Genomic DNA, 13,668 nt, shown 5'->3' with positions numbered 1-13,668 from the left:
GTGGGGAAGTGAATATGGTACTGGCTCTGCATGTTATGCCAAAACCCGAAAACGCTTTCACTGAGAACGAGAAATAGAATCAGCTATTGCGTTAATTTTGGTGGTGATGTACTGTGCTCTAATGTTTATGTGAAAACGTAGCATGTCGAGGACAAGTTTTCTTACTAAGACCAAAACTTCGGGGGATTTAGATGCTTTTTTGTTGATTATTTGTATTGTTGCCTGATTATCAACATTAAATAGTATTTTCTAGTTGACTAGCTAATGTTCCCATACGGACAAGGCTACCACTATTTGGGAGAGCTCTAAAATGTCATTTCGCTTAATATGCCTATTTCTGTCCAGCGCTGCGGCCAACTACCATAGACCCATCTTTTCTGAAAGAAAACTCCAAAACCACCAGAAGAACCGAAATAGAGTCACTCCATTATAATGATTCAAAAATTCTACCCACATGTCCAAGTCTAATATCCTACTAGATGTTACCCGTGTCTTGTTTTTGGCTTTCTTAATCCCAAGTGAGTTAGACGATATATTTATATATATAAATATAGCTACAATATACGATATAGTCTCGAATTATCAATTACTAGTAATGATGGTAATTATTTATCAGTTAATATAACTTTCATTTTCACTATATAAATCTCAAATCAAGTATAAGAAGTGCACTTGTGAGTTATGAAAGAAATATGACATTCATTTCTAAAATTTGACAATTGCGTTCCGTTAAATGTTTCAGGAAAAGGATATTGAAGAGCTTCAATATAGTCACCAGAACAATATTTTAATTTTAAGAAAAACACAACCATATGAAACGTTCATCGCTCTACAAAATCTTATTCTTCGCTGAAATGTACTATTATCTATTTATCTACCTTGGTAAGAGAGAAATACTTTGAATTATACTGATTTCAAATGTAGTGCATGCACGTTGTTGTAAACATTGTGGATGTCCTAGCAAACTATACATGTTTAGAAAACCTGTTTACTACAATGCATGTACATCATGTGATACATCATAAACGATCATATTCTAGCATACATGGAGTGTAAAGATTTTTTCGTCTAATGAATGAAGTCATAGGTTGACGATGAACTTAATTCTTCTAGCTCCTGATATCCACTGTTGAATTTCGAAACGTCATTCTACCACAATAGTGTCTCTCGGATGCAGTTAAGAGAGTTACTCGAACAATATTTTTTTGAATTTCGTCTAATTTTATCCTGTTGTAAAACATTTTGACAAAAATCTTATACTTCCCGAAACCTGATTAAATCTAATTTTATCCCAACATTCATATATGTATTTTTTTAAAGAGGAAAACACACTGTATATATTGAACACAATGTATGCGTCTTGTTGTAAAACTAGAGGATGCTGTACAACATACAACATATTTCCAAATGTGTCAATGAAGTGAAACCTACGTCTAAGTGAAAACGGACATATATTATGTCCTTCTAATGAAGGGAATCATAGATTGAAGGTTGACTCAGTTCTTTTAGTTCTTGATACACATTGTTCACATTTCCATCGTCTTGGACTTTTAGTGCTGCGTCTTTGGGACAATTGGTAGAATCACCCGGATGGAATTTATTTCCGTCATCTAACGCCTTTTTGTTCCTGAAATAGATTTCATTAAAAATTTGAAACACAAGGATTTTTTAAGATGATTTGTAATGTGGCGCCTTTGAAAGAAACTGCTTACCATTTCAAGGTATAGGACATCAAAAAGAAATGAAATCACGTTTTAGAGCACCATGTAGTGCTCAAAGTACACAATATTGAACAATAATAAAGCATTTCAAAGGTTTTGGATCAATACATTTAGACTATTTAAATACACGCACTTACAATTACAATAAAAATCTCAAATTTTTCCTAAACGCTTGGGGATGTTTTACCAATTGATAGCATAAAACGAGCAAAGGTATAGTGGCACATTTCTGCCAGCTCTATATGTCGACATGTCAGATCGTCAGAAAAAAAAAATCACCATGATCATAACTAGGAACTTAATATCTTGTTATTAAAGCGTGTTGATGCTACTGTCATCAACTTTTAATCCTAATATCTGACAGGTCGACATACATTTCTGAGAGGTCAGCATAATTATCGGACGTGTCGACTTGTCATGTGATTATGTTGATTTATCATATACTTATGACGACTTGATGGAAGGTGATGTCGATTATGTTGACTTTTCAGATCCTTATGTTGACTTGTCGGAAAAAAAATATGTTGTCCACTGGATGACGCAGACTGGGCATGGACACGTTTTATGTTGAATATAATTAAACACATTAATAAGTGACAAGTCGACAAACACATTTGAAAAGTTAACGTAAGATCTGACAAGTCTAAATCATTATCTGACAAGTAGTGCCATAACTATATCACCAAACAAAGATAATAAATTTGTAGCATTCATACTGAATTCAAGCAACATGCAAATACATGTACATTGTACATAAATACATGTGCCACTGTAACTTATGCACATGACAGTATGTTCGCCATTATAACGCATCGACTGCGGACAACTCCTTACTTGGATCTACTCATAATATATCTAAAGAACCGCAGATGTGCGTGTACACTTGTGAAAAATACTGTAAGTAGTGGTAAATGTTCCTTTATTTGAATAATCTATGAAACAAAATTATAACCTCCATTTGTATCCCTGCAGTAAACCCATTCATTGTAACTTCATTGTACAGACCGCGGCACACTTAGCCGGTACTGATCAACCATCTTCAATCAGGAGAAGTTTTGAGGTAGAATATTTACTCTGTATTATGTTTGAATTTTTATACTGTCTGGTTTACTGATCAGAGTGTTACAGATTTGCAAATTGGGAAACCATTTCGGTACAGGTATGTCAACTATGCATGCATATATAATTTGAAAATAAAACTGTACGAATGTATGAGATGAGAGAGAGAGAGAGAGAGAGAGAGAGAGAGAGAGAGAGAGATGACGATCTTACTGGATGACATTGCTGTTATAAAATTTAGAAATTCATTTCAAAATTAAGGATTATCTCCCTCGTGCATAGCTCTTATCCTTGGACGAATTTGGCTCCACGTTTTTGGTACGCTGTTTTTTTTTTTTGCTATATTTAGCTCAAAACTTCATAGTTATTTCGGATTTCAAACATTTCGGTTGAGCATCACTGAAGAGACATTATTTGTCGAAATGCGCATCTGGTGCATCAAAATTGGTACCGTATAAGTTTTACATTAAGTAATGTCAATTGTAGGTATATTTTCAATTTCTAAGTTAAAGGAGAATTAGGAAATTGAAAAGTAAAACTGGGGTTGCAATGCTTGTTATCAAGCTACAGTGGTCTAAACATGACCGTTTTGCACTTAAAATTTATTCAATTAAGGTAGACCTATACTCGGCCTTAAATGGACTCGATCATGAAAAAATTGCCTTTATAAGATAGATATATACACCAGAAATAGATAAACTTTGAAAAATATATATGTTAACATGCTATTTTCATTGTCATTGTTTCTCAAAAGTAAGTACCCTATCGACATATAATCAGTTTTAATGAAAATGTATTTTTCCTTATTTTTTCTTATTTCACTTGATAATTATTATTTTTCCAAACAAATGGGCTGTTATAAGCAACATTGACTATATACCCATTATTTAATGATAGTTAATAATTTATTTTAATCAATTTGAATAACTATTTTCATAATGTACACTTTGCAATTCCAAACATCTTGAAACAAATACTGTTGAAAATGCCATTGGATGTCAATATTGGTCTTTTCCCTCCATTTTTTATGGACTAAACCTTGAATAAATTGTTTTTAATTTACAGATCATCATCTCAGAAAAAGGACTTGCGTAAGAAAATCAAATGTTGACGTATGATTTTAAAAGCTATAAGCTCTACAACAAGTACACCCCCCCCCCCAAAAAAAATCTTGAATTATACATTGTCAAATTTTCATATGACGTAAAATTTGAGTATATTTCCAACCTTGGATAATAATTTGAACTATGTTAAACTATGAGTATTATAAGATACATGTGATTTGGAATTAGATTTTACATTTTATCTGAAAACAAATTCTAGAAGAGGGTATTCACATTGTGAATGTAAAACGAAAGTAACAAACTGAATTTTGATAGTTTTGCTTATTATGATTAATGCATGTGTGTAATGTGTGTTATATCTTTTATCAGGAAATCATTTGCATGAACATAAATTGGATATACGTACATATACACCACTTACGCCGATCTATGTAGATGCAATCTCAATAAGGAACTAATCGCGTTATAGAGATGCCGCCCCCTTAAATTTTTTTTAAAAGGAGAGGGGATGAGGAAAAAATGACAAATTTATGACGGTCGGTGAAATAAAACAAATTATTTGCAGCCGTTGTTTGAAGCTTGTGTCAATGTCTGCAACATTGGAGCAGTGAACACAACTACGATATCTGTGGTCACTGGAGCAGTAAAGTGTGAACTTTTATTTTTACACAAGCTTACCATGCATTTCTTCGTGATAATTTGGATTCAACAGCTGTATAGTTTTGAGTTAGCAATTATTACGCTTGAAATTTTTTTGCTCATATGGAGACGTCACCAATGCCGATGAAGGGCTGCAAAACTTAGACCTATGCTCGACGCCCACGGCCTTTGAGTAGGGCAATTTAGCGTGCCACACCTGCTGTGACACGGGGTCTTGGTTTTTGCGGTCTCATCCGAAGGACCATCCCATTTAGTCGCCTATTGCGAAAAGCATTGGGTACTGAGGGCCGATTTTAACCCGGATCCCCCCAAAGGAAATAATATTTTCATGATGCTGGTGGAAAAATGAATTGGTCCCCCTTTCCCATCCGCCTCTCCAACTTTCTGATGCCTGCGTAATTTCATATGTTAAACATGGATCATTGTAAAACTTTTACATACATGTACATGGATAGTCAAAATACCTCACGGACGACCTCATCCACCAAAATGTTGTCTGTTTTCCAACCGATTTTTTTCTAAAGCTTGAATCATCTTTATCCCCCCTTTTAATACAAACTTTGACCGCAGCTGATAAGATTCATATCGCCATGTAAAAATCAAACTGATATCTTTATAATACCACATCTCGGAAAACGGTCGCATGGTTCTGCATTTACATTTGATTGTGACGTAGGCCGAGTATAGGTCCACTTTAAACTTGATTTGTTTGTTGGTGTCAACACTATGTAAGAGACACAAATCAATCATTGCATAAAATAAATAAATGTCTTCTAACAATGCAGATGTAAAAAGAGTTAAATACACGTAATGGGAATAGATAAGGATCTTTTGCATTTGATACATGAAAAATAGTCATTATATCAAGTTTAAATAGATAAATTAGGAGTAATGTCAATTTCTAAAATTTCACACAATTTTCAAAGCCTTCGTTTGAGTTCCGTATAAGGGAGGGGTTGGGGATCATATTTTAAAATTATTGGCAAAAATACTGCATTTTTACACAAAATTTGGAGTAAATCAATTCAAATTTTTTAAGGAATCAGAGTTGTTTTGGGTAGAAATATCAATCAAATTAATGAATAACCACATCTGATATAGTTCCAAGTATCATTCACTTGAGTCATAAATCATAAAACTGAAACACATATACATGAGTATAAAAATAGAAGATATATTAGATGAAACAGAAACTGTAATATCACGAAGATTTAGAACGTTTTGATTAATCAATCTTTCCGCCACAAAATATAGTCCCTGCAAAACCAAATGAAACTTTAAATTGACACATTTTTTTCAACGGCATTATACGTGTAGTATGTTCGCACCCATGGCAACATTATTGGACAAGTAAATACTTAGTTGTAGCATTCTGAGCAGTTGTGCTCAAAAGCCCAGGAGCTAACCTCTTTAATATTAAGGGAATGTCTAAAAAGTACTATGTTGTATTGTAGAAAAATGTTTGCAAGTGCAGATGTATGTATATATATATATATATATATATATATATATATATATATATATATATATATTTATTTATCTGCTAAGGGATACTGGATTTTCAACAAAATGTTCACCATTTCAAAAGATGAATCACAGGTATACGATACTATTTTTGTACATATATATTTTACTTGCAGCAGCTGTAATGTAGGCATGATGAACAGTGATTACCTTCTCAGCACTAAGCATATTACAACAACCAGCAAACAAGTTGACAGCACGCCGACGGCACCGCCTATGATAGGCACTAGTATGTTATCTTCAGATGTAAATTTCTTTTCTTGTATCTGGAAAACAAATCGTAGATATTGAACACACGCTCAACACAAACAAGTAGTATTTTCAATGTATTACTGAATTAAGTTTTCAACAGTTTATGTTTGTTTCAATCCCAGATTGATCGTTTTTACACACATTACCAGTCAGCATATCAGTTGAACAGCTGATGAGTTCAAAATAGGAATAGGGGTAATGCCAATTTACTTAGAACTTTAAGGTTACCCCACAGTAGTGTGATAACAACAAATGTATAATTTGAATCGCATTTTGAGATTAGGTAAATGTCATGAATATCTAGCAGGAGTAACACACGTTTGTAAAGGTATATTTTGATCTTATCGCCATTGAATATTCCCTCGTATATTTAATTTTTCGACCTTATTCGCAATTGGTCACCGTCCTCTTAACTTAACACTCTCCGTTAAAACAATTACCCACCATCTGTTCTCCGAAACACGTTCCGTCAATGGAATCACAGGTTTGATTGATGCATGCTGTACTGCAGTTATCTGCACAGTTATATCCATGGTACTGTGGTTCACATTCTGAAATAAATTTTTTAATGGTTTTAATATGTAATCTATGAAAACGTACCACCTTTCAAAGGGAATAAAACGTTCATCACTTTGTATTACCTTCGTTGCATAATATTCCCTTATGCCCTTTGTCACATCCTCTGAAACATGCTCCATTCACATGATGACATATCTCATGGTCGCGACAACTACCACATGTCTGGCTGCAACTCTTACCATACTTTTGCAAGGAGCATACTATAAAACAACCGTAAAGGCAAATTATTAGACAATACATATCAATATAGAAACTGTAGTATCGTGTCAGCGAATTCATTACCGGGACTCTGCAAGCTGATTATTTAGCGTCTGCTAGCTATTAATCTGCAATATGATTACTGTCCAAGTGACAACCAACGGAATCATGGCAATAGGCTGTTGTCTTAAATAGGAAAGTATATATTATGTAACATCCCTCTCGATTTTTTTTTCCACTCGAATGGAAGTGCAGGCTGTCTGACAACTAAACACTAACCATTACACATGCCCTATAATCACCAATTGTTTCCTGATAACCGTTAGATTAATCATTGACAATCATATTAAGTAAAATAGATACTCTGAAAGAGATTTTCTAGCAACTAACACTGGCATACCTTTTTAAATTTCATTTCCAAATAGAAAATAGGAGATTATATACTGTTCCACTTTGTCAGTAAATTTTGAGTTTCTGCTCCATGTTGAATGCATTTTAAAGTCCTATTTGAATATTTGCCGCTTGTTTAAAAACTTTAAAGACAGATTTTAGGTGAAGTTGACTTCTACATGGAGTCTACTGTCATAACAATGAATATGTTTGATCGTATCCGTGCCTATAGTAACATAAGAATTCCGTTTGAATATTGCCTAACCAACAAAGTCCTTTGGTAGCAAACTAATCAACTCCCTGCAGAATACAAGATTCTGGGACAACACTGTAAATGGATTAGCTACACACTCCGTGGGCCAGCGTTAAAAATCAGGAGACAAACGCTGACTCGGAATCCTCAAGGAAAGAAAAACAGAGGTCGGTCGAGAAACACGGGGTGCCGATACTTTGATGCAGACAACGAGAAAATTGAATATAGCTGGAGGCAGTTTGAACAGAAAGCCAAGGATAGAAACAACTCAAGATCTCTTGTCAGCGGTGTATGCCCCAGGAGGGAGTAGTAGGCATAACAAGCAACACAAACTCATTGACTGTCATTGATGATATCGCCTCTTTTACCAAGGTTTGATACGACGCAGCGATTGAGAATGAAACTTAAAACGGAACGCCTTAACCTATAGATTACCGAGACTATACTATGAATTTAATTTGTATATGATATTTATGCATAGAATAAAACGTACTATGTCATATTTTGAAACTAGAAACGATAGCTTGGCAGTGGGCTGCGTTGCAAATTAATTAGATATAAAATACAACACATTTTCTCAACCATTCAACAATCGTTAAACATTTTACCAAATGATACACTCTATTCTGTTGAAATATGATATTGCAATTAGTGCTAATTTTTATCATGATTTGTGTGTTTTGATAAAGGATTTGAGGATTTGAAATTTCATCCTCTTTAGACATAGTGTATTATATAATTTGAAGTGTTTTAACTATTTAACATTTGCCTATAAAACCGAAACAGAACGGAATGCATCCAAATCACCAAATTTCTTTAATACACTTGCCTTGCTGAGTTAACATATATTTGATATTTGATATCATTTTTTAAACTTGAACTTACCCATGCCTTTCGGATTGGACGTTAAGAGGGTGCCCCGTATCAAGGATCTTTAGCCCATTCGCACATAAAAGACCATTTCCCTCATTTTCTAAAAAGAGAATGCTCACTAAGAAATTCTAAACTATTTCAATATTGAACATAATTCATAACAATAGCTATAAAATGGCTTATATATTGCCCAAACGGCGTACAACCTCACCAATGAACCCACCCACCACATTATTTTGCGTGCTTCTTAGGCGAAACTGCATTTAAAAGATTGCACTATTTCTTTACCCATGTCACATTGCAGTCCTCTCCAGCCCGGTCGACATCCACTCGTGCACTCTCCCGTCGTCCCCTTACAGATTGTGGAATCTTTGACACAATTCTCAGAACATGTATGCTCACAATTCTTTCCAAAATTCCCAGGGGAACATTCTGAAAGTAAACGCAGAAGTTTTCCTCCTTAGACACCAATGTAACATCCGTTTATGCACGTCCCATACACATTGTTACACGGCATAAATGGAGAACACCCTTAAAACTATTCACACTAACAGTAAGACACTTAAATTGCGTTCATAGGGAATCAAAATAGTCCATTCCAAGCACTTCGCTATCAATGTGTCCTATTGTATTCTTAATTTTGACAAATTCAAACTATCCTTCTAAGTGGTCGATTCCTCGAAAACAATGCAAACATTTTAACTGAAACACACAGACACGTGTAAGTACACGTATACAATACTTGCACATCAGTAAGGGTAGAGTCGCTTACGTTCACACGCACTTTAGATCCAGGGGGAGACGCATTAGTAGGGTGTGGTTGGTCAAAAATATGTGCCCTCGCTTACCGAAGGATAATTATGAATTTGAAGAATTTTCTACTAAATTGTGACATATCATCGAACAACACTTTAGAGCTGTTCATGATCAATATGAACAGATTTGGAGTTGTGACAAATTATGTGAATCGCACTGGCTGTGAGTCACACAATTTGCTTCAAATCCGAATCTGTACATGTTGACCATCAACAGCTCAAAAATGTCATTAATTTCTTATATTTATATTAATTTACTGAATCATCGTCTGTTTAGGCCTACATTGTTTCTATAAGTCATGAAATATCCATCGGGGGAGTTTGCGTTTGTAACAGCGACCTGAAATGTGAACCTGCACGCTAAAATAAAGTTTAGATAATATGAACTAAATACATCGTTAATTCAACAAATTTGATGAATAAAATATTTCTTAAATTTAAGAAATGTAATTTGAGAATGAAACTTCACAATAAAATTAATCTTGATATCTTATCAAGAATTTAAGTGACTCTTCTGTAGTGCGGTGACTTGTTGTTCGGTCTGAATAGCGGGGTTTGTCAAGGATTTAAAACTGGTTAATATATTTGTACAGTTCTTAATTTTTGACGCGGAAAAACATTTTTTTTTTCAAAAAGAGAAATTGCATAAAATCTGCCTGTGTCACAGTTGTATTATGATGTACGTCACAACGTGGACCTGACGTCACACATGGTCTCATTCTGTCTTTTATCAACATTACAGCTTGTTAACCATCAGCCTTAATGGTACACTGTGTTGTGGAACTAGGAGACCACAAAATTTGGATGAATAATCCACATCATTTCAGTTAACTTTACGCTTTAAATTACTTTAATTTACACCGGTTTCGTCTTTTTTTAACGTTAGCAATTAAATGCATATGTCTTATATTATCTTAGATAATGTTCCTAATTATTTATTCGATGAAATTCTAACGAAACTGTGTTTTGTGCTATACGATCGTTATTTCAGTCATCTACTACATAGTCATGGATGCTCGGTAAAAAAACAAATCAAAATAGAAAATACAAATATAAGAAATAAAATATCACGGTTGAGTGTTATTGGAATATAACTGGAAGTTGGTACGTGATGAAATCTACTATAATGTCCCTCCGGCGTTATAGGATTTGACCACGTGACCAACTTCATGTTGCATCTCAATAACACTAAAAAATGATATTTTAATTCTAAATTAATCGCATCGTTCAGTAAACTCCACAGCGTAGTTAGAATTTTCCATACTTCAATCTTGTGTTTGACACGTCATCGATTAATACTTCTTGTAATTGTAATTTAGTAATGTAAACACATTTGTAGTGATAGGAATTTTTGACACCGTTTTCTATTATGTGTTATCTTTATCATGAAGGGGTCATTGGGATCTTAAACTATCCGTTATTCCATCCACTTTTATTTCAAATGATTGCCGGAGTATAAAGGTAGAACATATAAGAATGTTCAAAAAAATCTAAAGGTGTTAAAATTCAGTTTTCCGGATACGATAGGCTATGAAGTAAAAATTTGGACTACTGTATGTGGATTTTCATCGCTTTGAAACCTACAGCATGATTCATAAGATGGGAAATTATTAAAAATAGTCAAATACAACATATTTTCTTTAATTTATAGAAAATAAACATATTTTCATTGTTCATGAATTCAAAACATATGGATATTAACACTGCATTTTTTAGGCATGTGTTCTATTTTTTTGAAACGGATGTACTATGTAAAATACAGCTAAACGTATTTTTCATGTATTTGATCGATATACATTATCGACAAATTGTATACAAATTTTGATATAAATCTGTAGTTTTTTAAAAATATCAATATTTAGTATGAGGGATTGGCTAAGAAGAGAAGTATATTGCATATATGTACATGGAAAACGCATTTAACAACGTTGATAATTACTGAAAATTTAAACTGAAACAATACTTAAAAAGGTCAATGAAAGTCGACTCAAATCACAACGAATTTGAAATATTTACGATACCATACCATACGCTGTGGACAGTTGTAAAACCAATATTATCAACCATATTTGCAACATGTTGGCGACACATTGGGATCGAAACACGGAAGTAAATTTAAACCGAATTTTTCCAGCAGTAACCCGACTTGTTTTGTACGATTTGGGTGAATGGTCAGGGTTTTAAACTGTCAAACTCATAATGGTCTGAAAGGTATCTGTCGGCACATTTCATTAATCTTTATTGAATCGCATGAGTGTGAATCACACCGTCGTGATCTACCATGTACTCTAAAATCAAATACGCTGTATTTATAAACAATATTGGTTGCAATATTTAGAAGTAATGCATGATTTTTTTTTTAAAAAGTATATCATTTAAAAAAAAATAGCAGAAGAAATTGGACAAATATGTTTTCACTTTATCCATTGAATTTACGTCAAAAATGGTGTGCTTTGATGCAGTGTTTACTCGCATGAATAGGTGTATTCAAACATGAATTAGAACGGACTTGTACCTGCCACCAAGAATTAAATTCCTATTAAAGTTTCTGTGATACAGATCAAGCTGTCTGCAACAGGTTAAAATGCTCTATATAAGCACTTGAGCTATAAACAGTAAACAAATATTATTTTGATACTGTAGAAGTATTGCATAAAACTGCAGATAATTATCAACCGTGTATTTGTGAAACTTTGTTAATTTGCATTTGAAGATATTGGGGCGTAGCTCTGAAAAGCTTTCAGTTTGAACTGATAACAGTGGTATTGCGTGATTATGATCATGTTATGCTGTATTGAATTGTTGAATGCACTTTTTTGGTAACAAAGGTGCAAATGTGGGTTATGCTCTGTAGATAACGGACCGATAATTGTGTATGACAGTAGGTGGGCAAAAGAACAGACGGTTCAAATTTTATACATTATTCACATTCAATATCAGTTTTGATGAGAGGTCTTAACATGAATAAAACCAACACAGATGATTTTCATATATAAAAGATGACGGTCATCAAAGAGCGATATCTTATTGATACCTATACAACGGTGTCCTATTTTATCACAATGGTGTATTAATGATTTATTAACTGTATCAAAAATAATAAAATTAAATATACAAAACATCATTAAGATAAATCCTCATCAGCCACCACGACTGTAAATCCGTACACTGCACCCCGTATTGATGATTTAAGTGGAAACCTGATTTCTTGCTGTTTTAGCTCCCCGTGTGGATTCCTTAAATGAGATTTACCTGACGTCTACTGTTTGTTTGAAATAGATAGCAGAAAATGTTTTTACATTAATCTCTATCAACAACAGGGTTACTTTTTTATCAATCTTCACATAATCGCACTTGTGTGATTGTTAAATGATATATTGTTTAACGTTCCTCTCAAGGGTATTTCATTCATATGAAATATAAACTAGTCACCATTGCCGGTAAAGGACTGCAAAATTTAGGCCTATGCTCGGCGCTTATGGCCTTTGAGCAAGGGGGAATCTTTACCATGCAACACCTGCTGTCACGGGACCTCGGTTTCTGCAGTCTCATCCGAAGAACCGCTCCATTTAGTCGCCTCTTATTAATCAGCTCATGGGTAACACGTGCAAACCCATATTACCTTCATCGCAAAACTTTGCTAAATATATATGTTTTTATGGAAAAATAAGCAATATCCGTTTATCAGTTTGCGAATGGTGAATATCTCAGGGAATATTTGCACCTGCAACAACAGGAAAAATTCGAAAACTCCTTATGAACTCAGCACCCAAATATTTTGAATTGGACCCAGTTACTGTACATCTATTGAAACAATGCATTGAGGGTTTCTTGCCATCCTTCACTTTAATCATAAACAAGTCGCTGTTGCAATCTATAATTCCCAGTGACTTTAAGCAGGCAATCATTAGACCATTACTGAAAAAGCCAGGCCTTTACAAAGACATTTTCAAAAACTATCGCCCTGTGTCAAATTGCTCGTTTGTTTCGAAAATTCTTGAAAAGGTTATTGTAAAACGAGTCGAAGCCCATCTGGATATGCACCAACTGCATGGCAATTTTCAGTCCGCGTACAGAACGGGACACTATACAGAAACTGCACTAATGAAGGTACATCATGACTTCGTATATGCACTTGGCAATAACGGTTGCGCTATCCTTGTATTGCTTGACCTCTCTGCTATTTTCGATGTCATAGACCATAATATATAATTGCAACGTATGGAAACATGTTTGGTGTCACTGGATATGCATTGAAATGGATTAAACACTATCTTAGT

The 13,668-nt window shown here is 34.1% G+C and overlaps 1 protein-coding gene across 2 annotated transcripts; it reads right to left on the bottom strand.

Annotated features, from left to right (window-relative positions):
• Positions 1-773: 773 nt before the first annotated feature.
• On the bottom strand, positions 774-11,493 carry LOC130046510 (multiple epidermal growth factor-like domains protein 10). Of its 2 annotated transcripts, XM_056146145.1 has the most exons (7): positions 11,415-11,488; positions 8,862-9,005; positions 8,586-8,673; positions 6,922-7,059; positions 6,725-6,831; positions 6,179-6,294; positions 774-1,627 (listed from the first exon to the last, which is right to left on the bottom strand). In XM_056146145.1, the coding sequence occupies exons 3-7, from the start codon at positions 8,587-8,589 to the stop codon at positions 1,465-1,467; spliced, it is 528 nt and encodes a 175-aa protein (XP_056002120.1). In that variant the 5' UTR covers positions 8,590-8,673; positions 8,862-9,005; positions 11,415-11,488; the 3' UTR covers positions 774-1,464. The 2 variants fall into 2 exon arrangements, with proteins under 2 accessions (XP_056002120.1, XP_056002119.1); XM_056146144.1 differs by lacking the exon at positions 8,586-8,673 and having other exon boundaries at positions 11,415-11,493.
• Between the last annotated feature and the right edge of the window lie 2,175 nt (positions 11,494-13,668).

Source organism: Ostrea edulis, chromosome 8 (assembly GCF_947568905.1).
Source record: "Ostrea edulis chromosome 8, xbOstEdul1.1, whole genome shotgun sequence".
NCBI classification, from domain to species: domain Eukaryota; kingdom Metazoa; phylum Mollusca; class Bivalvia; order Ostreida; family Ostreidae; genus Ostrea; species Ostrea edulis.
This window is presented reverse-complemented; position numbering and strand designations above follow the sequence as displayed.

What these genes read in the sequence shown, in the direction of transcription:
- LOC130046510 (XM_056146144.1), bottom strand. Translation starts at nt 11,466, where the DNA reads ATGTTGCAAATATGGTTGATAATATTGGTTTTACAACTGTCCACAGCG. An exon ending in AGGACTGCAATGTGACATGG is followed by an intron (nt 7,060 to 8,861) that starts GTAAAGAAATAG and finishes GTTGTTTTATAG; the next exon opens with TATGCTCCTTGCAAAAGTAT. An exon ending in CGTGTTTCGGAGAACAGATG is followed by an intron (nt 6,295 to 6,724) that starts GTGGGTAATTGT and finishes TTTGTTTTCCAG; the next exon opens with ATACAAGAAAAGAAATTTAC.